Genomic DNA, 25,827 nt, shown 5'->3' with positions numbered 1-25,827 from the left:
AAAGAACCCCTATTAGGGGGCCTCCCAGAAAGAGTGCCAAAGATCTGTCAACAAGAGAAAAAATAATTTTGTTGTAATAAAAAAAGGAGTTATGTTGGTTTAAAATAATGTCTGCAGTAAATGTTTCTGGTTGTTGTAAGATAAGCCTGTTATTGGACTGTTTCAGCATGTTCCAGGATGTCTGACATTTCCAACTGTACATTTATGGCACGAGGTGTGAGCTTGATAGATGCCCCATAAAACTCAAACCTGAAATAACACATGACAGTGGTGATGAGATTCAGGCTTTGGGACCAGCAGGAGACCACTGCAGGCAGCCAAAGGTCTCAGACCTATTTCATGACTGAACTCATGCAGTGCTTCAGGCCTGCTCAGTCGATGAATACTTAGAATAAAGACTTCTGTCAATGCGAGTGCCGTTAGAACTCAGTGTGGGTGTAATGTAGTGTATTCTTGACCAATATAAGTGTTTCAGCTGTTTGACACAGGTAACTGGATTCACTTCTATTTCTTCTAACCCAACCATGTGATGGATGAAAAATGGTCACAGTGAGGAGTGCCACAAACAGTCTTTCCCGCCCAAGCAACATAGTACCAGCACTGGTCCATATCTGTTGCTCTTCGCAAGTTCTAGCAATGGTAAACATGACTGCAGCATTGATGGTTTTTTTTTTGGTTTTTTTTAAATTGTGTTCAGCAAAAATTGAGAAGTTTAGAAAATCAGTTAACTACTGACTGCAACAGGGCCAGTTTATGGAGCTACAGCGGCAAGCCAAGTTGATCTACAAGAAGCAATCTAATAAAAAAAAAAAGTGGAAATAAGACACATTTCCAAAAAATAAGGGTGCAGAATCTGTCTGTCTAACAGCGCTAACAATGTATACCTATAACTTATCTAGTATGAGCTCTGGGATGGCTTTAGCTCAGAAATTTGATGGACAAAAAAAATTAATACTTACACAAAATACATTATACAGAATCTCTGTAGGTATCTGTCCAACTCTCAGTTCTTATTCAACACAACAGAAAGTAAAGAGGCACCACCTTCAGCCTTTCTGCTTTACAAGGTTATTATTATTTATCTCAAGGTGAATTTTCTAATAAATAGACAAGTATATTAGCACAACAAAATACACAAATCACAAAAAATAATCAGCAAGGTTAAAAAGAGCCTTTGCCCAGCCCTACTTAAGATACCTTGCCTAATTCCACTGCAGTACAGCAGGTGCTACTACAACAGTAATATTGCAGGCGTATGTGTGTTAGAGGCTGTTATATTTTTAGATAGGGCTGTGCCTATCTAAATGTCTAACAGCAGGTTAATGACTCCCAGACTGACAGTATATATAGCAGCAGAGCTGTTGGCAGTGTCACCACCCTGGTCACTCAGATTATCACCACTCAAGGTACAGCTCCTTGATCTCTGCAGGATGTGAGAGATATTAATGGCATTCAAAACTGAGTCAAAATACAAATCTAATACTTTTTCAAATGGTTTGTGTCTCTCTGTGTGCAGGGAGTTTGAAACAGCTTAAAGATGTCCAGTGAGAGGAACCCAGAGGTGGTTGGCTGCGGCGCCTCCATCATGAAGAACGTCTGGGAGATCAGAATGCGAGAGTATGAACTGAAGATAAAGCTGGAGGAGGAACGGATACTGAAGAGCGCTCTGCCCTCGTAAGGGAATGCATGTGTATACGTGTTTTGTTTGTTTGTTTATTTTATTTATAAAGGTTTTACTAAGACCATTTTTGTTAGTTATTTGAGTCTAGAGCACAGTAAACTCTACCTTCTAACAGCCCTAAAGTATAAGAGTGTTACAGAACTTACTGTCTTAATCTCTCAGAATATTAGTTACTTCTGATAAAGCAGAACAAGTCATTTTGATGTGTAAGTCTTACAGAGGTAAGTTGGTTTCTATATGACTTTTTGTTGCACTTATTTGCACTTCCATTTTTTCATTTGGCTTATGTCCAATTCAGTAAAATGAGCCCAAGTCTTAAAATGTCTTAAAATAGTTTAAACTAGATTTTTACTAACTTCTAACATTTTTTATTGCTCTAAATATGAGCTTTGCTGCCACAGTGTACATGTTTTTGCACTAGCACTTTCTTTCAGTGACACCTAGATTCTCTTCATCTCTAATACCCAAGAAAATCCAGAGTTCTGGTGAAAGTAATGGGGAGAGAAGAAAAGTTTAATAGATGATAATGTTGAAAGACTGACAAATTATTGAAATTAAAAGTGTTTCTTATGCCTAAAATTTGCTTTCATAAAAGGAACATAAAATATCAGGGATGATAATAATAAAAATAATAAAAAGGTAGAAATTATGGTGTCCTACAAGTAGAATTTGATCCATCATGAGACTAAAAGGTCAACAGTTAACCCTGATATCAGAGCTAAGAGAGGAGGTACATGCGCTAGAATGCCTTGGATGTCATGACACTTTAGGTAGCTCAGGCAGCTGAACTGATTTATTGGGACATGTAATGAATACCTGAAAAAAGTGACACGAATCACAGTTGGCCCTCAAAACTGAAAGAGAGAAGGTCAGAGTGAAGTTACCGTACGTACATTAAACATAAAAATTAAGACACTTTGGACGTTTGGAGTCTTCTCTCACCCCCATTCTCTGCGACCTGCTGGAGCAGGGGGGCTAGGACTAGGAGGAGGAGTTGGCCGTCCGACTGCGGTCTGGAGTGTGGAGCCTTCCTGCTGCTGCGGAGTCGGGGCGGTCTGCCTCCCCCCACCGCAGGGAAAAGGGAAACACCACCTGGGTCTGGGTGCAGTTCCCTCCTCCAGGGGCGGGGGCACCTAGACCCGGTTTGTAGAGTACGCTTGGGGAGTGTGATCATGTGTACAACGTCTCTTTATGTCTGTCTCCACGTTGGTTGAGTGTGGAGTAAGTGCATATGAGAGCATGAGGGTGGGAATGGATGTTTGTATCTGTGTGTGCCTGTATGTCTGTGTCTATATGTCAGGTTGGGTGTCAGGCGCCACCTCTCTGGGGACATCTCAGGCCCTCCAAGGTTTGGAGGCCTATCTCCCCCTACCACCACTTCCCCTGCCAGTGGCGGACCCCCTCAGACATCGGTGCGTTGGTGGTTCTTTGTGTCCGGGGATGGGCGTCCAGGTACACACCGGCTCACTCCTTGGCGGCCGCTTATCGGGGCCTGGAGCCTGGGGCTCGCTCGGGCCACTTCGGAGGTGGGGTGCCCCCGGCCTCTCGGCCTGGGGCTCGGTCACTCAGGCGCAGCTGGCTGCCGGCGGAGCTCACGGGCGCGTCACTGCAACTCCCCCTGGCTTCTGCTCCGCGGCTGCTGAGTGAGCCCTCATCTGGGACTCTCCTCAGCTCTTTCCGGGACAGTGGCGCAGCTGCCCCTCTGTTGGTCTTCCTTGGTCTCTTGTGTTCTGGGGGCCTCTGGATGTCTGGAGTTTTGATCTCCTCCACACCTGCTTCACGCCCTGGAGGACGGGGCTGTGGCCCCCCACACCCTCTAGCAGATTATTACATGAAGGAACCTTTTAAAAAACAAAAAACAAGCGCGTCCATGCTCACAGGTGTACACACGGGTGATCACACCCACAAACTACACCCTTTTTGGCTCCTACCTCAAAGCACACTGTGTTCTGTTGATCTTATGTGCTGCACAATAATGTTTAACATTTAGTATTTACTGTCATATTCCCATATATCATTGTGATGTTGTTTATTCTATTACTCTTGTTCTCTTCTGCTTGCTTTCTTTTTTCTTTCTCAGCAGGTGATCCAGGTGATTGATATATGCATTTTTTTTTCTCTGCCCGTTCTGTTGGTTTTTGTCTTTTGCCCTTCTCCCCCGTCCCTCTTCTCAGCTGTTTCTCTTTCCCTCTTTCTTTCTCCCCTTCTTTCCCCCAGTCAAGTCTGTCCCGTATTCAGTAAGTGAAAATAAAATAAACAATAAAAGGTGAATCAAATGGACCATTACGGCAAGGCTGGGATGGTCAGTTTGGTAAAGTAAATCCGTTGGGCATCTTTCTTTGCCTTTAGACAACAATTCTGATGGCAAAAGAGCCAAACGGGACAGGCCAAAAAAAGAAAAAAAAAAAAAATTAAGACACTTTAAACCACAAACAAATACAGAGGTTTCTTAATTTCCTGAACCAGGAAAATCAGATTCTGTTCTATTTCTGTCTAGGAATTTCCCTCTCTCGCTATATTCATTAAAGTGCATTTGAATTCAGTGTTTAGCAGTAGTTAGTAGAGACGGCACGATTCCACTTTTTTATGTTCGATAGCGATATCATAAATTTGGATATCGGCCGATACAGATATGAATTTTTTAATCAACAAAACAGTTTTTAATATCTTGCTGCTTTTTGTATAAGTTCATACTCAAGTTAAAAAACAAAACAAAACACTAAACCTATTCTGTCATACCTGTATGCAAAAACTACCCTGCACCCAAAATATTTCATAGTTCAGCAACACTGATCAATGTAATAAACTTAAACCTACTCCATCCTCCCTATTCTGGTATTTTAAAGAGTAAGCAACCTAACTAATAGGGTTGCAAACTCCCAGCAAAAAAATAAAAAATAGGGAACCACCCTCCACCTCATGATGCTTAATTGACGTAATCAACTTTAATTTGATGCAGTGTGGGGAAAAAAAATGCACCGAAATCAATTATTTTTCAAGAATAATTAAATAGATTCAACATCTTTCTTCAACAGAATTGCAGACTGCACAGATGGTACCTTCCCAAAGGAAAAAGTACTATAGCTTACTAGGGTATATTAGACTTAATAGTTACTATAATGGACTTCTATACATTTTACATCAGATTAAAACTTTGGGTGTAAGATTCAGATAATTATTTATTAAAAGCTAGACATTTGAAATGAGAATAAGAAAGACAAATATGTCTTTGTGCCCCCTTTTCCCTGTTAATGCCCTATCGACCCCCCTGGCTAAACTTTGCTAGATCCGCCCCTGCACAGGGATCCTGGTGTAGAAAGTAATAATAAATAAATTCTAACAACAGCTTAAGCTTAAACGTGCTGCTGTTGTTCAGCCACTGGTTTCCTCTTTCTGGCGCGAAGTGGGCGATAAACAAACAAGAGAGACGGACTCGCGACAGAAAAGCCGATCAGCTGATCATTGACAGGGCTGGACTGGGACAAAAAATCGGCCCGGGCATTTTAACTAGAGACCGGCCCACCAGGTATTATAGGAAAAGCCATAAAGCCTTTGAATGAAAACGAACACTGTTGTCACAGTGATGTACACTGTCTTGTTGGTATATATGTATCAATCTAATAAACTTAAACCTACACCATCCTCCCTGTTCTGGTATTCTAAACAGTACCCGAAAGTCGACTGCTTGGTCGAGTTAACCTCCTGTACTATCTACAACACATGGTGTAAACCTGAAATTAAGACAGAGGAGACTAGAGGTGAGACATGATCATTACTGATTATTGATGACAGATTTAAATATATTTTCATAAACCATTCATTTGCCACATCAATAAACAGCATGGCAGGGCAAAATATTTTTTCTAACATGGCAACCTTTAAAAAGTGAAAGGAGACAGAAAGACAGGTGAGAAAGAATAAAACTTAATTGACTTGAAAATGTGGGAAAATACTGGCATCATATACAGTACTTAGTTACTTCTGAAGAAATTATGATGGGACCCTAAAAAAGTACTATGTACAATAATGGATTTCTATACATTTTACATCAGATGAAAACGTTTGTTGTAAGATTCAGATAATTATTTATTAAAAGCGAGACATCTTAAATGAGAATAAGAAAGAAAAGTATGTCTTTGTGCCCCCCTTTCCCTGTTAATGCCCTACCTGGCCCCCTGGCAAAACTTTGCTAGATCCGCCCCTGCACAGTTACCAGCTGTCAGCTACTTAGAAAAGGATCCTGGTGTTATTTGTCTCTCAGAAACAGTTCATAACTTCCCTTCCACTCATTCATGTGACCTAAAAGGTAAACCTGTTTCTCCATCACCTGTTCAGCTCTGATGATTCAGTAAGGACATCTCCTGGTTTCATCTTCATGTTTCCCTCTCACCAGATAACCAAACCGATATCATGACCAGCAGGTTTACAGCTGTGGCTCCAGCAAACATCAGCTGATACTAGAAATTAATATTAAATAAATTCTAACAACAGCTGATCAAGCTTAAACGTGCTGCTGTTGTTTAGTGCGACATCCGCTGGTTTCTTCTTTCTGGCGCAAAGTGAGCGATAAACAAACAAGAGAGAAAAGCCGATCAGCTGATCATTGATCAGTTTCATGATTGAAGTAAGAAACAGGAGAGGGAGGGGGGAGAGAATGAGAGAAGAAGAGGCAGCTGTGCAGCAAAGACACAGAATAACTCCAGCTTCTGGTTCTCTTATTTGTGTGAAGAGTTTTGCAAAATTAGCCAATAGTTACAAAAAATGTGCTTGGGCAATCAGAAAAAACTGTTAAAAAAAAAAAAAAAAAAAAAAAAAGAATAACTCCAGCTTTGTGTCTTTTTCATTGTAGCTGAAGTCCGAGACAAACTGTTCCTTTCCACCTCAATAAGAAACGCATAATATTTTCTCTGAATATGAGATGATTCCGTTTTTTACAGGATGGTTGGAAACTCTAATAACTAACCTCACAAATAAAATAAGATAAAACAAGTTCAACATCAGTAACATCATAGCACCCACCCAGTAGTATATAAACCAGGGGCGATTCTAGAATCAGAGCTTTGGGGGTGCTGAGCACCCAGAGAGCTGCCCAGCCAGGCAAGATAAACCTGTCTCTGTCAGTCCCTGCATCCTTAAATGTTGTCCTGAGTTCTCTCTGACTGTCACTTTGGTGCATTTAAACCCCTGTTCCTCCCTGTCCTCATTGTCTGTTGTCTTCATCTCCGTTATCAGTCATCATAATTGTACCATCTCTGTGCAAGTCTGCAAATTTCTTTATTAAATCATAAGATTCTTAAATTCATCAAGTCTCTCTGTGCCTGGGTCCTCGTCTCAAAACATGACATCACTGTTTTGTACATTTTAACACAATTTAATTCCCACATTTGTGAAAGAAAAGCAAAACACTTTTTTGAGAAGTCTGTAACAAAATCATCAAATCTCATAAAGGTTATTTAAATGCTGCAAAAGAAGAATGGATTGGAATAAAAAAAATACACATCCTAACCTTAATTACTGCGGGAGAATAATGAATGATGCTCATAGTGAGTAAAAAGTAAACTGAGTGCATTTTTTGGACAGAGATTTACTTTTAATGTGTATGTATAATATAATACAGATACATAAAAAACACTCCCAAAACAGAATAAATTATTACAAATAAATTATTACAAAATATTAATAAAAAACTATAAAAATGGAGGCAACTTTGCCTGTGGTAGAATGTATAAAATGTATGAAAAAATCTTTACTGCAGACACTAATTTTACTAATTTAATAATACTAATTTTGTGTTGTAAGATTTATGAGTTTCATTCTTTCATAGTGGTACTTGGGAGAGCTTGACATTTTATCAGGTGGTACACACTGTAAGAAGTTTGAGAAACACTAATAAGTGTATGTGTGCTTTTGGAAAACATTTAAAGCTGCTGTACAGAATCTTTGAAACAAGCTTAAAAATTTTTAGAATATAAACAGAGCACTCTGCTTCTCTTTATAGCTCCTCACTCCACCAGGGCTGTTTGGCTCTTTCTGATAGTGTGCAAATGTGATGTATGTACTGCAGCAGTCATACAGACAACTGGACGGTCCAAAAGTTGGCCTACCTATTACTGGCTGAGGTTTTAGTAGAGTTGTGGCTGAACCACATAAAAATATATCATTAATTTTAATCTTCCCAATCAATGATAATGTTATGTTGGAATGTTTTTAAAGAGGGTCAAAAATGTTTCAACCCAGTTTGTTTTGCAGATTCTGTACAGCAGCTTTAATATAGGGAGGACACAACTTCCAGATTGTTTGAGTAAAATCAGGTTTTTTCTCTTTGTCAGTTTAACAGTTTCTGTTGTGCCTGTCACTGTTCCCTGTCTGTTTTCTTACCTGGTTCTTCCTGACGTTGTACTTTCTCCTCACGTTCCCTCTTTCCTCTCTCCCTTTTTGGACTGACAATCATACACAAATAGATTGTATTAGCTTAGATGAAAAAATACTATTAAGATCACTAACAAAAAGTCCTCTCTCGGTGTACTTTCAACCATAAGGCAAATAACCACATGAACATCTAATAAAAGACATAAATATTGAAACACTGATCCAACATTATTCTTGATTGATGGATCATTTGATTTTACACTTTTACCTGAATGTGGCTCCTTTTTTTGAAAAAACTTCCTCATATCCATTATGAACCTGGCTGTCTCTGTACACACACGCACACACCAGGAGTTATAAGGTTGATGGGCATTCAGTTAGTTAGCTAGTATCCATTTCAAACAGGACAGTGGTAACAACAGCAGGCTACGGAGAATTTAAAGTTTTAGATTTTAAATAGTCTGCATACATTTCAATGTTAGCAACAGGACGGTGAAATGTCGCTGAATTTACTACAGAGCAGGACGGATTGTAGGGTAGCAAACATCGTCGGAAAACACGTTGATTCATTTTGAAAATGTGCTAAAATCGCCCCTGATATAAACTCCGTCATGCTAGCTAGTACGCAGTACGAGTTATTGTAACTGACTGTAAAAAGTCAGCATAACGAAAATAAACTCCACCTAAACTTGATTTACATCTGACCCAGATAGACTGCAGGTCATAACTTCTTACCTGAAGTTCAGTTCACCGCCTCGGGTCTCTGCTCCTCCTGCCTTTCCGTCATCCACCTGCTGGCCTCCACCACTTGCTAATGTTACTGAATCTGTGGAAGCTCGCAATAGCCACTACCAAACAACTGAGTTATTTTTACACATCTCCCAGCATCTGGCCAATCCACCACCTTTCAGTGTTTATACCGTTACGGAAAAAAACAAAGCAAAAACATCGGCCCATAAAAACAAAAAATCACCAGTCCAGCTATGATCATTGATCAGTTTCATGATTGAAGTAGCAGCAGGAGAGGGAGGGAGAGCGAAGAGGCAGTCGCTCCATATATCGGTTGTTAAGCTTAATGTGGGAATGCTATACAAACATTCAGAGATGAACTTACACACTTGCTTTACTTCTCTCTGGGATAACTTCAAGGCTACAAATACACACAGCACGTGATGCATACTGCTACAACGTGCTACAGTTATTAGCCGAGTTACGCCATGTTGCAAGTTTTGTGAGGTGCTTTTATGATATTTAATGGATCGGATTTCATTTTTTATTTCCCTCCGATATCCAATCCAGTAATTTACGTCAGTGTCGGACTGATACCGATACGTAATATCGGATTGGTCCATCTCTAGTAGTTAGATCTAATATTCTTATAAAACTAATACCTTAAATTCAAAAGCCAAGTTGTGACTGTAATTTCAACACTCTTTGAGAAGCATAGGGCTTCAGCAGTTTCATGTCATGTTGGGGCATTCTCTTTTTCACTTTTTCTTATGAATTGCAATTAAACAATTTTTCGAGTGACATTTGACTGGTTGCACTGACAGGTTCAGATTAGAGTTGAATATCAGGAGCTTGGTTTTAATGTCGCTCTTGATCTCCAGACAGGTCCCAGGATTGTGAAGTCTTGCTGAGCTTTCTTGATGCTGGCTGTGCCCTTCTCTGTATCTGTCACGGCTGCGCAACAGTCGTGTGGTGAATTGAGAAAAGGATCCAAAATGCAGGCACTGGCTGGGGTGCGAGTGAATGTTTATTTACAGAGGTGATAAGGTGACAAAAACAGGAGGAGCAGAGCGAGGAGAAAACAAACCTAAACTGGGGAAAACTAAAGAACTCAACTTAAACCAAACATGCACAGGAGGAGGAACAAAATGCACAAAGAAAGCTGGCGGAGAGACGCAGCCTGAACACCGGGTTACACAGAATTATGCAAACGGACATGGCGTTAAACAGACGACACGACAGAGAGCACAGGAAAACACAGGGCTTAAATACACAGGGAGTAATCAGGGAATAGGCCACAGGAGGGAGACACAGCTGGGAGCAATTAGGCTAACGAGACAGGGGAGAGGTAAAACTGAACACACTGACATGAGACATGAACTTTCAGAATAAAACAGGAAACTAACAGACACAGAGAACCAGACAGGACACTGAACTTGACAGGCAGACTCATGAGCAGACACAATAACACCATGGACAGACAGAGAGAACACGGTCAGGCATGAAACAAAAACACTAACACATAGCAAACCTAAACAAAAGACAAAACAGAATAACCGAGAACAAAGAATAATATAAAGAAACACAATACACCGAGTCCTCAGACTCAGGACCATGACAGTATCTCTTGAAATGCTTATTTTTCTCTTCATATAAAGTGAATTCATTCGTATTTTCCATTGCCTGTCCATCAACCCAATAGCTCCTCTTGTTTGCTGTAGATCTCCAGGACTTTATTGTTCTAATGGATGATTTTAAGGTGCAAGCACAGTAAAATCTCTCGGAACCCATCAACTTTAAGACGTTGTTAAGGGTTCAATATTGAGGATGGGTACAAGAGGTGATCGAAGAATAACCACACTGATCCGGTGAAGTCAAACAATGATTTAATGCACGCGTGGGAAGATCACTGCGTACGCAGACAGCAATTGATGATCTTTGACAAATCAAAGCATAAGCATATATTTTATACCATCATGGCTTAAATTTAATGACGCCCCCTCAATGTTAGATCCATTTCATACATAGGTCAGACCAAAACCACAATAACTTTTAACACAGTTTAAAAAGAACATTGTCTTCGTCTTCACGGCAGGTACTTCCTGTCACTGCCGGATGCTCGTTTATCATCTTGACACATCAGCAGCAGTTCTGCGACAAACTGCTCTTTTTGCAACCCCGAGCAAAACATGATTAAACTTTCACCTATAAATGATTCTCTCTGAGTGTGTGTGTGTGTCTACGTGTGTGTGTGTGTGTGTGTGTGCTAACCACAATTGCACCCTATTTCACCTCGTCGACTAGCTCCTGACCTCTCACCAGACAGAGAGACAGAAGCCACTCTCATATACAGTGGGGCAAAAAAGTATTTAGTCAGCCACCGATTGTGCAAGTTCCCCCACTTAAAATGATGACAGAGGTCAGTAATTTGCACCAGAGGTACACTTCAACTGTGAGAGACAGAATGTGAAAAAAAAAATCCATGAATTCACATGGTAGGATTTGTAAAGAATTTATTCGTAAATTAGGGTGGAAAATAAGTATTTGGTCACCTCAAACAAGGAAAATCTCTGGCTCTCACAGACCTGTAACGTCTTCTGTAAGAAGCTTTTCTGTCCCCCACTCGTTACCTGTATGAATGGCACCTGTTTGAACTCATCATTTGTATAAAAGACACCTGTCCACAGCCTCAAACAGTCAGACTCCAAACTCCGCCATGGCCAAGACCAAAGAGCTTTCGAAGGACACCAGGAAAAGTATTGTAGACCTGCACCAGACTGGGAAGAGTGAATCTACAATAGGCAAGCAGCTTGGTGTGAAAAAATCAACTGTGGGAGCAATCATCAGAAAATGGAAGACATACAAGACCACTGATAATCTCCCACGATCTGGGGCTCCACGCAAGATCTCATCCCGTGGGGTCAAAATGATCATGAGAACGGTGAGCAAAGATCCCAGAACCACACGGGGGGACCTGGTGAATGACCTGCAGAGAGCTGGGACCAAAGTAACAAAGGTCACCATCAGTAACACACTACGACGGCAGGGAATCAAATCCCGCAGTGCCAGACGTGTTCCGCTGCTGAAGCCAGTGCATGTCCAGGCCCGTCTGAAGTTTGCCAGAGAGCACATGGATGATACAGCAGAGGATTGGGAGAATGTCATGTGGTCAGATGAAACCAAAGTAGAACTTTTTGGTATAAACTCAACTCGTCGTGTTTGGAGGAAGAAGAATACTGAGTTGCATCCCAAGAACACCATACCTACTGTGAAGCATGGGGGTGGAAACATCATGCTATGGGGCTGTTTTTCTGCCAAGGGGACAGGACGACTGATCCGTGTTAAGGACAGAATGAATGGGGCCATGTATCGTGAGATTTTGAGCCAAAACCTCCTTCCATCAGTGAGAACCTTGAAGATGAAACGAGGCTGGGTCTTCCAACATGACAATGATCCAAAACACACCGCCCGGGCAACAAAGGAGTGGCTCCGTAAGAAGCATTTGAAAGTCCTGGAGTGGCCTAGCCAGTCTCCAGACCTCAACCCCATAGGAAATCTGTGGCGGGAGTTGAAAGTCTGTGTTGCTCGGCGACAGCCCCAAAACATCAGTGCTCTCGAGAAGATCTGCAGGAGGAATGGGCCAAAATACCAGCTACTGTGTGTGCAAACCTGGTAAAGACCTATAGTAAACGTTTGACCTGTGTTATTGCCAACAAAGGTTATGTTACAAAGTATTGAGTTGTATTTTTGTTATTGACCAAATACTTATTTTCCACCCTGATTTACGAATAAATTCTTTACAAATCCTACCATGTGGATTCATGGGATTTTTTTTCACATTCTGCCTCTCACAGTTGAAGTGTACCTCTGGTGCAAATTACTGACCTCTGTCATCATTTTAAGTGGGGGAACTTGCACAATCGGTGGCTGACTAAATACTTTTTTGCCCCACTGTATGTAATAACCGAACTGAAATTATGTATATGTCATCTACTGAATAAATGTTTTAATCAAGAACCTCTACTAAAAGCTTAATACAAGAATATGAACTTATAAACGATAATTAAAAATAACCTGATATAAGTGTTTTGTAAGCCTGTATTGCAATTCCTTCTATGTTCTAGTTTCCCTCAGCATGTATCACCTGGACCATCACGCCAGTGAAGCTTAAGACCCTTAATGAACCGAACACCAACTCAAAATAAGCACAGATATGCAATATGTATAAAATAGTTATAACTGCATCTGGAATACAAGCTTAATATGATAACAGTATGCATAAGCCTCTTAAGGCCATCTTAAAACTATCGGTTACATTGTTAAAGCAATGATTATACTGCAGATTATATTGTACTGGTAAAATACTTTTGTTCATTCCCACAACGTGCAAGGTCATCTGTAAAGTCATGGTCCTCCTGCCTGCTAGGCAGCATGATGATATCATAGAATCAGTGTAGGTAAAATGATATAGATGGAAATATAGACAAAAATCTTCAGGACCCTAAGATAATCCTGTGTGTTAATTTTAGTTTCTTGTCTCCTGATTATGTAAGATTTTCCAATAAGTTTCCAAATAAAGACAGGCTTTGTATATTACAGTAAGACTCCATAAGCAGGACAATGTAAAAGAACATAAACATGAAATAAATTTTCGCGAACTAATTCATAATGTGTTTTTGTAAAAACCACTGCAGAAGTTTTTAAACTGGATTTCACTAGCTGGGTCCATGTTCTGAAATTCTGATACTTAATCTCCAATTAAAGGTGGTTAAAATTATCTGGTTGTCAACATGAGCATTATATGAAGTTCCAGCCTTCAGTCTTCTGTAAAAAAAAAAAAAAAAAAAGGTCAATTATTCCTGCATTTATGGCCATGTTTATGTAGTTGGAAAAAGTTGAGTGAGGCTAATAACATTCTGTCCTGAACAAATTAGTGCTTGATCAAAACAATTTGTCAGAAAAGTCCTAATTTTAATACTGTAAAAATCACAAACATGAAGTGCTCTTTATTCTAATTTCAAAATCAGCTTTCTTTTACTGATTTAGACTTTTACCTGAAAGTTGAAATATGTACTTTATGAATAACGTTAGCTGTATCACATGATAATCACTTTAGGCTGTAAAAATGCAAGTGCAAGAACAACATAATCATCATGGGCTTATTGTTTACATTAAAGTGTGATGATTGTTATAGGTTATGCATTTTTTCTTCTATGTGTGTTTCTACAGAATTAACCAGGACTGGGCAAATCGTATGGTTTCTAAAGTGGTAGGATACAAAGGGGTGCAAAGGAAAATCAAGTCACCTGAGGCTCAGATAGACAACAATATCTGGAAGAGCAAACAGCCCCAGCTTCCTCGTATTCTTCCTCAGGTCACATGCTCAGGTCCACTCAGCAGACCAAGAAGCCACAGCAAAGGCCTCTCTACTGCAGTTCCCAACCTTAAAGACAAAAGAGGTCAGGACAAAAAAATAAATGGGATGCAATTACTCATGTTCATAACTCAAACTCAACCTTCCACTTTGGTGTGGGGGAAATCATGGAAGTACAACAAATCCTTGCGATCACCAACAGAGAGTGCCATAGACTGGGGCCAGTGCTGGATGTTTGCAACCCAGCAACCTTGCTCTGAAACTGGGAAACCTTGGTCAAATGAGCCAAATGTGATAAATCCACAGAACCTTAATGTCTGGATAAAACCTGACAATAGGAAGATGGATTCACAGCAGCTAAATTTGAATCTTCCCATTGAAGATTGGCAGATGTCCTGGAAAAAATCTGATCCATGCAGCAAAGAAGATACAAATGGAGAGAATATCCCCAAATCTGGATTTTTTACATTGCTGCTTGAGACTGAGCACCACGATGAAGTCTTGCACTCATCAGAATGGAGTGAGTCATGGAGATCAACCAAATCAGCAATTCAGCAGGATCCAATCAGTGTTTCAGGTGATGGTATATTGAATGAGTGTGTTGCTAGGAAGCAAGACAAAAATCAAGAGATAAGCTCTGAGTGGGAAGAATGTTGGAGGCTTGTAAACCACCATTGCTACAACAAATCGGAGGTGCCTCAACACAAAAAATCTCAGAGTTCAGAGTGGGCAAACTCATGGCAAGTAGCTATGGTGGTTGTTAACAAGTCTCAGAATTCAAATCCTACTTTGAAAAAAGATGATGACTTTAATGACCACAACCAACAGAAAGAGCCCTGTTTCCACAAAATCATGCCTATGTCACATGAGCATAAAGACAACCATCTATACTTGCAGCATTGCAAAGAATTTAATGGAGTCTCTGAGTGGAGCAAGTCATGGCAGGTGACCAAAAACAACTCAGAACCATGTGAGGAAATAGAGAAAGTCCTTAAGACTTTGCCACCAAGGGCAGAAACTGCTTTGGAGTTTCAGTTGTTGGACAACAACTCTAAGGTGTATTTTTCAACTTCAGAAGAAGCAGATTTACAGTATGAGCAACTGAAACACAACATAATATATCAGCCAAAGAGCGAATTCAGCCAGTCTAGGTTATTTCTTCTGAAATATTTAGAAAAAAATTTGCCTTGCTCAGAACTGAGGGACTCTTGGAGGACAATAAAGCATAGAATGAGGTTGGAGAGAAGAAGACTGAGGATAAACCTACCCAGCTCTTTCAAAGAATCACAAAAGGGGGGTTATATGAAGCCAGCTGCTGCAGAGTGGAATGACTCATGGAAGTTTACATGCCAGCCCTTGTACCAAGTGCTTGACCTGTGGCAGCAGGGTTGGTCCACCCCAGCTCAAAACCGTGTAGCTCGAGCAAAGTACCAGAGCCACATTGTACTTGTAGAATTCCCTAGTAGTGAGGGAACTGGGGAGTGGAGCTTGAAGGAATCGTGGAAGTTCTCAAGACACCAGAATCGATCAGAACCTGGACAGGAAAAGGTGCAAATCCACCAAGGAAATTGTACTTCTCACAATCCTGACAACTCATGGACACAAGGGAGACATGTCACTGCAATTTCAGACTGGGAAACATCCTGGATGGTCTCAGAGACTCAGTTGCATCATGATAAACCCTCCTTAACTCAGTGGAGAGAAGCCTGGAAGTGGTCGATGTACCACACACACTGGACTGAATCAATGCGTAGAGAGAACTGGGTGAATGAATCATTGGAAATCGAACCCCTAAAGGGGAAGACTTCCATGCAGAGAATCAAAGCAAAAATGAGCTGGTCTTTTGACAGCCAGATTTTCAGGGAAAGATACCATGAGAAAGATTGGAGCCCTTCATGGAAAGCTGCATCTCTTTTCAGTCATCAGCCAAGTCATTTTGAATCTTCAGAAATAAGTAGGCAAAGCATAAGCAACACTATTCAACAGCAACATGCCAGTGCAAGTGAGCATGGATGCAAGTGGGGAAAGTCATTCAGACTTGCCAACCCAATGCCACAAGTGGAAAAATCCTGGTGGGAGTCCCCTTCTAACCATTGTCAGTATACAGTCGAATGGTCAAGAGAAAAGAAAATACAAAATGACATCAGAAACATGTGTGACAACAATACACCAAACTACAGCCTTTGGAGAAACTCCCATGAGTTCCTGCAGAGTGCCAAGGTGCATAACAAAGAGAAAAGAAAGCTAAAGGGAACCAATGACCCAAGGGTCATCATAACAAAAACAGCCAAAACAAGAAGGCATTTGTACTCCAACAATGACAAGGACAAACAATTAGAAAAGAAGTGGGCAGGATGCCACCTCTTGCGCAAAACCCAACCATGTTCAAGGAAAGTTAGCTCAGGAAAAAAGCTAAATCCTGAGGATAAAACCAATGAACAGATCCCTGAAGAGTGGGAAGAATCTTGGAGATTCTTGGTTAGGCCTGATAGTTTGAAAAAGCAAATGTCCTTCAAGTTGCTGTCAGGTTGGAATGATTCCTGGAAGTTCCTAGTTCCACCATACAAACCTCTCAATGGCCCAAAAGCAAAATAGGTAGAACATGACTATGTAGTTCATCTGATTTGTGAATCTCTGTCTTTCAGATTATATGCAAACCCTTTACTAACAAGCTAATGGCTAGCTAATCTTTGGTAAACGAATTTTTTAAATTGGCCTCTAGAAAGAAATGTTCACATTTTTCCCTTTTTGTATAAAGAGCTTCACAACAAAAATACTTACAATAAATTATGAGTTATAGTATTGTCAGTTTCACAAGGAGAGGAAGGGACTCTGGGTCTTTTTCACAAGCAGCTTAAAAGGGCTGGACAAAATGTTTGATTGGCATAGCACACTTTTTCCAATCATTAGGACACAAAGACAAAGGTTAATTTTAGCACTTGCAAGGATGTGTCTATTTTTTTTTAATTTTTTTTAATTAAGTCAACGGCGAAAAGTCTTGTTAAAGTGTGCTAAAGCATTCCCCTAACATATTCTGGCTACTGTAAGAGCTGAACCAATTAATTTCTGGTATGCACAATCAAAACTAATATTTATGATTGAGGAAAAACAGAGTAAGTGAAGTTGTACGTGAAGTTTGAATTGTTGAGGAAAGAATTGTAGTGGCTGGACAAAGTTACATGAAAGTGCTTGGTAGTGTTTATGAAAGTGAATATTATGTCAAACAATGTATTTCAACTGAAGGAGTAAAAAATTTGTCTCATGAATTTCTGCACAGTGGTACAAAAACTACTATAAATATGAATATCATGTTCACTTGTACGTTAGTAGCTAAAAGGAACTTCAAATCTGGTTTCAGACATTAAATGTTTGTGCATCACAGTTTCATATTTCCTTCACTAAATTTCCTGCATTCATTGTTGTTATAGGACATAACATTTACATTTAATACTGATATTGGCGCACATTAAATAAAAGAATGTTTGTTTTGATTACAATCCTCTATCTTGGCTGGAAGGGCAGTGCTAAATATATGGTCAGTTTTAAAATGCATAATTTTCACACTTTGGTCCAAGTTGGAACAATCAGAAAAAGCCATACCATAAAATTGGACCCTTAAGTCACTCTTGTATCTGTATTTCAGCTCATTTGGTTCAAACCAAGGGGGGAAATTATTTACTGTTTCTTTATGCATTTTGCTGATTGTTTTCTTAATCGCAATTGATATTTGAGAAGTTAAGCTTTGTAGTTAAAATTAAGAGCGACACTGTTGCTATTTTAAAAATAACCTGCTTTAAATAATAGGTCAGATGCATAAGTTACTCATGTGAGACCTCTTGAGTGCCAAGGAGACAGGAAATCTGGATGTTTACAAAATACATGTTTTGGAAATATATAAGCTGATAATAGCATCTGCTGAGGCAGGTCACTTATAGACTGCCATGCTTATAAAAGAAATAGGCTCACTGAGAACACCTAGTGGACAGGATCAACATGACAGAAGTTTAGAGTTTTAATGCTGTCAGACATATTTATTGTTTCCCCTGATTAAAAATATATAAGCATGAAAATATAAATTTGTTGCTATTTGTCACGGCTGGCGGAGGGAGCCGTGTGGTGTGGAGGAAAAGGAGGACCCAAGATGCAGCAAACTGATGATACGAGTGATGTTTTATTTACAAAGGTGGTGGTGACAAAAACAGGCAACGAGGTATGAGTACTTTACAACGGAAACCTAGACTGGGAGAAACTAAGTGACAAACCTGAGACCATACAAAAGGGGTGCGGGGCAGAGAGACGCAGAGACAGGAACACCATAGAACGCAGAGGTAGACGGATGAATGCAGATGAATGTAGATTAACGCAGTGATACATGGATGAACGCAGACGAGCCGACAACAGGCAGGAGAACACACAGGGCTTAAATACACACCAGTAATCAGGGGATGAGGGACAGGAGGGCAACACAGCTGGGAGAAATCAGAACTGACGGGACAGGGGAAATGTAAACTGAACACACTCACATCAGACAGAGACCTTCACAATAAAACAGGAAACTCAGACACGGGGAACCAAACAAGACACAGATCTAAACAGACAGCTTCACAAACAGATGGGGTGACACCATAGACAGACAGATACAGACGCAGACTCAGAGGCAGACCGAATATAACACAGAACTAAAACAATCATCATCATCATCATCATCTGGAAAATGATAACAAACTAAAAGCGCTGGGTCACCGACCCAGGACCATGACAGTACCCCCCCCGCAAGGGCTGGCCCCAGACAGCCCAAAACAAAAACAGACGACCAACCCAGGGCGGGCGGCGGGGGACCAGGACGGAGGGACCAACACCAAACAAAAAAAACTCCAGTGACCCAAAAGAATTGACCAAAACACAACACACACTGGAGTCCCCGAACAGGGTCCCAAAATATAGTTCAGGAGGCCGGCCCGGAGGCTGACAACTCAGGAGCCTAGAATAGTTCATCTCCGGGGGCCGACCATGCGGAAGGCAGTGGCGGCGACGGGGAAACCGTTCAGGCGGCCGACCGTGTGGACAGCAACGGCGGCGACGGGGAAACCGTTCAGGCGGCCGACCGTGCGGACAGCAACGGCGGCGACGGGGAAACAGTTCAGGCGGCCGACCGTGCGGACAGCAACGGCGGCGACGGGGAAACAGTTCAGGGGGCCGACTGTGCGGACGGCAACGGCGGCGCGAATGCAGGTCCGGGGGCCGACCGTGCAGACGGCAACGGCGGCGTGTAGGAGGTCGTCCACGCAGCAGGCGGGGGTGGCAACAGAAGTCCGGAGGGCGGCCACGGTGGTGATGATGCCCAACAAGCGGCCTGGCAGACGACCGATGATGTGAAGGTGGTAGTAGGGGAACCGAAGGCTGCGTGGCCCCTGCAGCCCCAGGCGAAGCGGAGGTTGGACCAGACGAGGCTGAAGCCGATGCGGAGGCCGGACCAGACGAGACTGAGGTTGAAGCGGAGGCCGGACCAGACGAGACTGAGGTTGAAGCGGAGGCCGGACCAGACGAGACTGAGGTGGAGGCTGGACCAGGCGAGGATGAAGACACGGAGGCCGGACCAGGCGTGGATGACGGCAGCGGGACGGCTGCAAAACCTGACGGCAGCGATGCTGCAGGAGGTGATGTGGAGATGTGCTGGCTGGGTCCTCCAGGACCGTCAGCAGGTGTGAGGATGTGCTGGCTGGGTCCTCCAGGACCGTCAGCTAACGAGGCGTGGTGCTGGGTGGGCTCCTCGGGCCCTCCAGCAGACGGCACTTGAGGCTGGCTGGGTTCTCCTAAACCCCCAGCAGACGACACTTGAGGCTGGCTGGGTTCTCCTAAACCCCCAGCAGAAGACACTTGAGGCTGGCTGGGTTCTCCTAAACCCCCAGCTGACGAGGAGGGAGGCTGGACGGGCTCCTCTAATTCTCTCCTCGCTGCTGTCTGTTTCACAGCTGCTGATTCGTGCTGGGTGTGGTTCCCATTACCTATAATTTTGCTTCGGCCGCTGTGCTTGTGGGGGCAGTTGGTCCAGGTCCGCAGCTTCCTGTATTAACACACTAAGAGATTTATTTTAATTTCATTTTCATCACTTTTAAACCGATAAGCAGGCAACACGCCTACCTTGACAGCGTAAACTGTACGCCAGTCTCCCAACACATTCCTCTCTGTACTCCTCCATAATTCTCCACTGCACACCTCTTACTATCTCTCCTTTTTATTTTTATTACACCACAGAGTAATACACCCAATTATGCCCGTCTATCTCTATGTGGCTCCAAATTCCCTCTTTATTTTAATTTCACACTCGTCAGGGGACAGGCACACAACAATTTCAACCACTGAAACGAGGAATTCAACCTTTTTATATTTCTTTACTAATCTAGACTCAACGTTTGGTCGCAAAATGTGTCTTGTTCTAGTCCGGAATAAATGTGAACCCGTGATTACACGGCCGTTCCAGTGTTATTTCCGTAGCTATGCGGGGGCCCTCACCTCCCCAAGTCACCACCTCGGCACCCGGACAACGCCGGTCCTGGCCACGCGTCCACGGACAGGAGGGTCGCCACTCCTAGGGCAAAGTTCCACAGGTACACTAGGCATCAACCTTTGATCCTAAAATGTGTATTTGCTCTAATGTCCTCCTAATCAAACACACCAACCGTCACTGTCACTGTGTTCACGCTTCACACTCCACATAAAAAACACACTCAGAGCGCGCCTCACTCACACTCTCACTCAGTGCGCGCTTTACCCACAAGACAGCACCCAGAGCGCGCCTCGCAGCTTCACACACACACTCTCTCACCCAGAGCGCGCTTTCACACTCACACACAACACTTTTCCTCAGCGGGAATTTTACACAGAAACCTCTGAGCTCAACTATTAGATCTTCTTAAAGCACACTGCACCATAGACCAAAATACCCCTTTCTCTGCGCTTATGACCGCCACAACGGGGCAAAGTCGCATCATAAAAGTGATGCTTGCATCCCCGAAGTTATACCCGACATCATAAACCAGGTTTTGCTCTATGTACTTCTTGGCAAGTAAAATTTTACTTTGTTTTATGACCGCAGCCCTTAAATAAAAAAAAAAACTCGACTGACGCCACAAACCACCGTCAAGCCTCTGTTCAATGTACTAAAATTAGCACCAACCACTACTGCACTTCACGGCCGCACCACCGGAACACGGCCATATCATAAACCAAACCTACGGACGTGTTTCGCTCTCGCGTTGCCAGCGTTCAACCGCACCGTGAAGCCAGCATCTGCTTTTCCTTAAATCAACTTCTATTTCATAGCCGGCAAGAGCCAGGACGTAACCGACACCATAAACAAACTAAACAAACCTCGACTTCAATGTACTGGACTAATGGCCGCGTCTTCAGAATAAATTCTAATGTATTATTGCTACAGAAGCCAGTATTAGACAAAATTAAATGTGGAAGGTAAAGTGGCTGCAACTAGTCCAACGTAGTATGTTATTAGTATCTCGGTAGAAGCAGATTACTGCAACTAGACCAACGTAGTATGTTATTAGTATCTTGGTAGAAGCAGTTTATTTAACACACTGGAATTCAGCCTCAACTTATGTTGTTAGTATCTTGCGCCAAAAACCAGACACCGACAAATTTACTGTGAAAATACATGTGACTCAGCGAACAGATTAATTTGGAAAGCCCAATATGCACATTTGGTATTTATAATACAACAGGCTGTGCTTACCTTTCTGTTTTAGGCCGGCCTTCTGTTCACTTTGCCCCACGATCTCACCAAAGGCCAAATCTACACCTCCTCAGCACACCAAAGATCCGGGTCACGGCACCAAGTTGTTGAAAACACGCAGTTCTTTGAATCTTTGGGCTGAAGGAGGGACAATACTCGGTGTATAAATGCTCAATCAACAATCATTTATTTCCATACAATTCAACAGTCAGAGCATTACAACGTCCGGACGGGAGAGATGCTACCAGAGGGTCAGGCACATGTCTCAAAATGGTGACGGGTTGCTCAGCTTTTTATAGTCTCTAGTGGCCCCCAGCTAGTCGTAAAAGCCAAAACATCACATTTTTTCTCTGTTACAGCGCCTAAGTTATGACCTCGGCAGTTGTTTCTCTGCTTTCTGTAAGGTGGGGGTGTGGAATGTGGTCTATCTATCTCCCCTGTCTTTAGACACAGAGTCTCCTGCTTACAACCTTCTCTTCATGATTCAACAATTAAGCATGTCAAGAAAACAGTGTAACACATTCCCAGCAGATCAAGGATGCACCTTTATCTAATGAACTAATATGTGAATATGTTCTGTTAACTCAAAAGTATAATGAGAACTAAACTACATACAGATCACACACTCTATTTTAAAGGGTATAATATGATCTACAACAATATCATAATTCAACTATTTTGATTACATCTATAAGGTAACATATAATAACAGAATAATATCACAGGCCCCCCAGCTGACGAGGAGGGAGGCTGGACGGGCTCTTCGGGCCCTCCAGCTGACGAGGCGGGAGGCTGGACGGGCTCCTCGGGCCCTCCAGCGAGAACAGTCTCAGGACCAGTGGGCACAGGGGCCCCTGGAACACACGGGACAAAACCAGCAGGCGCACGGGCCTCTGGCAGGCACAGGACAGAACCAGCAGGCGTACGGGCCTCTAGCACAGACAGAACAGAACCAGCAGGCGCGGGGACCTCTGGCACAGACAGAACAGAACCAGCAGGCGCGGGGACCTCTGGCAGGAATAGATCAGAACCAGCAGGCACACGGGCCTCTGGCAGGAACGCAACAGAACCAGCAGGCACACGGGCCTCTGGCAGGAACAGGTCAGAACCAGCAGGCGCACGGGCCTCTGGCAGGAACAAGACAGAACCAGCAGGCACGGGGACCTCTGGCAGAGACAGAGCAGAACCAGCAGGCGCACGGGCCTCTGGCGAACACAAAGCGGACTGCGGCTGCACAGAGCAGTGACTCAGCTCAGGCAGCGACAGCCGGATGCAGTCCTCAGCTGGCTTCTTGACCTCCAGGGGTCCAGAGTCGGCTGGGGGCTGGAACCCAGCCTCTGGGGAGGCCCTGGAGTGCGTCACAGTCTCTGTACTGGCCAGCTGTTGGGGACTGATTACTGCGTTATGTGGCGTGTCTCTCTGCTGGACATGAACAGGTGAAAAACAGTGCTTTTTGGGTTGGATGGACTCTACCAACTGAGCTATTGACTGGGCTATGGACTGTAACATAGTGTCTAATGAATCTGACTGTGACTGTAACTGGGCTATGGGTAGTGAGGCTGAATGTGATGGAGGTGGCGACTGAGCGGCTAACTGAGCTAGTGGCTGCTGGGCAGCTAACTGAGCTACCGGTGGGGCAGCTGACTCAAAAAACACAGCCCCGGAACAAACAGTCACACAGTCCAAAACAGAAAAAGGGTCCTTCTCACTCACCACAGCCGGCAGTTCTGAAGTCCTAATCTCCGGCTGTGGGGTGACGCGCCGACGGCGCGATCGTTGCTTCCTCCCGGGCAAAACCTCCGGCGGGCCGGGCAAAACCTCCGGCGGGCCGGGCAAAACCTTCACCGCCGGGCTGGGTTGGGAAGCGGTAGCGGCTGGTGGGTGAAGGTGCAGCTCGTGAAGAAGGAAGTCTTGTGCTAGCGGGTGAAGCGAGTCCAGCAGCCAGGAGTGGGCAGAGATTAGCTGCTGTAGCCTGGCTTCTACCGCGCGGTGAAACCCTTCCCCCTCGTGCTCGAGCCACAAGTTGACCAACCTTGAAACAGTGTCAATTAATTCCTCCCGAAACTCCTGGGAAGGTGCGGATGCTGCTGGGTCCATGTTGGTCAGCTCGTACTGTCACGGCTGAACACACTCACATCAGACAGAGACCTTCACAATAAAACAGGAAACTCAGACACGGGGAACCAAACAAGACACAGATCTAAACAGACAGCTTCATAAACAGATGGGGTGACACCATAGACAGACAGATACAGACGCAGACCCAGAGGCAGACCGAATATAACACAGAACTAAAACAATCATCATCATCATCATCTGGAAAATGATAACAAACTAAAAGCGCTGGGTCACCGACCCAGGACCATGACACTATTATTACGTTGAGGGTATTATGTTCTTTGTTTTGAGGGTTTTTGTGTTGTTTTTGAATCATGTACCTATACTACAATAAAGATGATACAGCAATAAATAAAGTTATGATTGTTCTTGTTAGTGGTTGTCTTGATATATTTCTTGAGACTACTTTGCTGTAACACACTCTATCATTCAAGACTGTTATAATAATTTAATGAGATTATAGTCAGAATTAGTAATTTCATAATAATATCTCAGTGCCAACATGAAAATGGTTAAACTAGATAAAAATATCTGCAGCACAATCAACACTTGCAGCTAATTTTCTTGCTCTCTCGCCAACAAACAGTTCACTGTCACAGATTATATTTTAATCTTTTTTGTTATTGGTAAAAACAGGTAGCTGTTTGCAGAGAGTACATTTCTAAAAACCCCTTTTATTACCTGCTAAAAACTTGGGTATGTACTTCACAAGTTGGTAAAATCACAGAGAGACAGAAAAGAGAGATAATGGGACTAAACTGTGATGGTGTCACTGTCAGTATGTGAGACGGACAGTGACATTGTACCTTTTTTGAAGTGACTGAAATGATGTCATTAAGTGATGACTTGATTGAACTGGTCTGTTGAACATGTTAATCTTTTCTAGTCCAAACACAACCAGTTACTGATGGGGTGAGTGTTTTTCCAATACAGAACCATGACAGATTCGGCCTGCATTCTGTATATGCATGAAAGGTGCAATCATTAAATGATTGAAATGGTTACACTTCTGAATGCGCCACAGAAATAACAGTTGACCCAGAAAACTGAGACACAAGACTGGATTATATGCCTAAACAGGTCAGGTGGAAGAGGTACCGTTTGGACCCTCGTTATAACAAATGTGCCTGTTTCAGCAGGAAGAAGGTTTAGAAACAATTTGGCTCAGGATTGGTTCACACTTGCACACAGCTGTCATGTTTGTGTACGTATCTGACCTGTTTAGGTGTCTCAAGCTGAAGAACAGCAGGGTGATTCTTAGAAATCCCCTGTCACAGGTGTACAGATTTATTTTCTGCTTTACAGTTTGTGGAAACATTACTGTTCTCTGTATGCTGCTGGTAAGTATTTCTATGTCTTCAGACTTTCTTATTGGTTGGCTTATATATATACTACACTGGCAATCCACTCATCTGCCTTGACAAACATATGAACTTAAGTGACATCTCATTTTCAATCCATAGGCTTTAATATGATGTTGGTCGAAGGCTCCACAAGGTTTAGTGTTTATGGGAATTTGGGATTATTTTTCCAGATGTGATCTGAGGTCTGACACTGACATTGAATGTAAAGACCTGGAATGGCTTGCGGTCTCTGCTCTGTCTACCTCTGTCTCTGCCCCCCCTCCACCAAACATTTACATTTGGCACAAAAGCCATAAAGAGCCCATTCCATGAAGCTCTCTACACACCATTATTGTGATAATCTGAAGGCCACATGGGGTTTGGATCTGTAGTGATTGACTGCAGAAAGTAGTGACCTCTGTGCTATCCCCATCAGCATCGACTCACCCCACTCTGTGGTATTACA

General features: G+C 42.8%; 1 protein-coding gene across 1 annotated transcript; it reads left to right on the top strand.

Annotated features, from left to right (window-relative positions):
* Positions 1 to 1,356: 1,356 nt before the first annotated feature.
* Positions 1,357 to 24,359, top strand: LOC146570456 (uncharacterized). The gene is made up of 3 exons (XM_085278891.1): positions 1,357 to 1,406; positions 1,517 to 1,674; positions 14,009 to 24,359. Exons 2-3 carry the CDS (start codon positions 1,538 to 1,540, stop codon positions 16,746 to 16,748), a joined length of 2,877 nt encoding a protein of 958 aa, XP_085135017.1. The 5' UTR covers positions 1,357 to 1,406; positions 1,517 to 1,537; the 3' UTR covers positions 16,749 to 24,359.
* Positions 24,360 to 25,827: the final 1,468 nt, after the last annotated feature.

Source organism: Mchenga conophoros, linkage group LG7 (assembly GCF_057382185.1).
Source record: "Mchenga conophoros isolate Kocher_MC1m ecotype Shallow Benthic linkage group LG7, M_conophoros_male_GT1.1, whole genome shotgun sequence".
NCBI classification, from domain to species: Eukaryota; Metazoa; Chordata; class Actinopteri; order Cichliformes; family Cichlidae; genus Mchenga; species Mchenga conophoros.
This window is presented reverse-complemented; position numbering and strand designations above follow the sequence as displayed.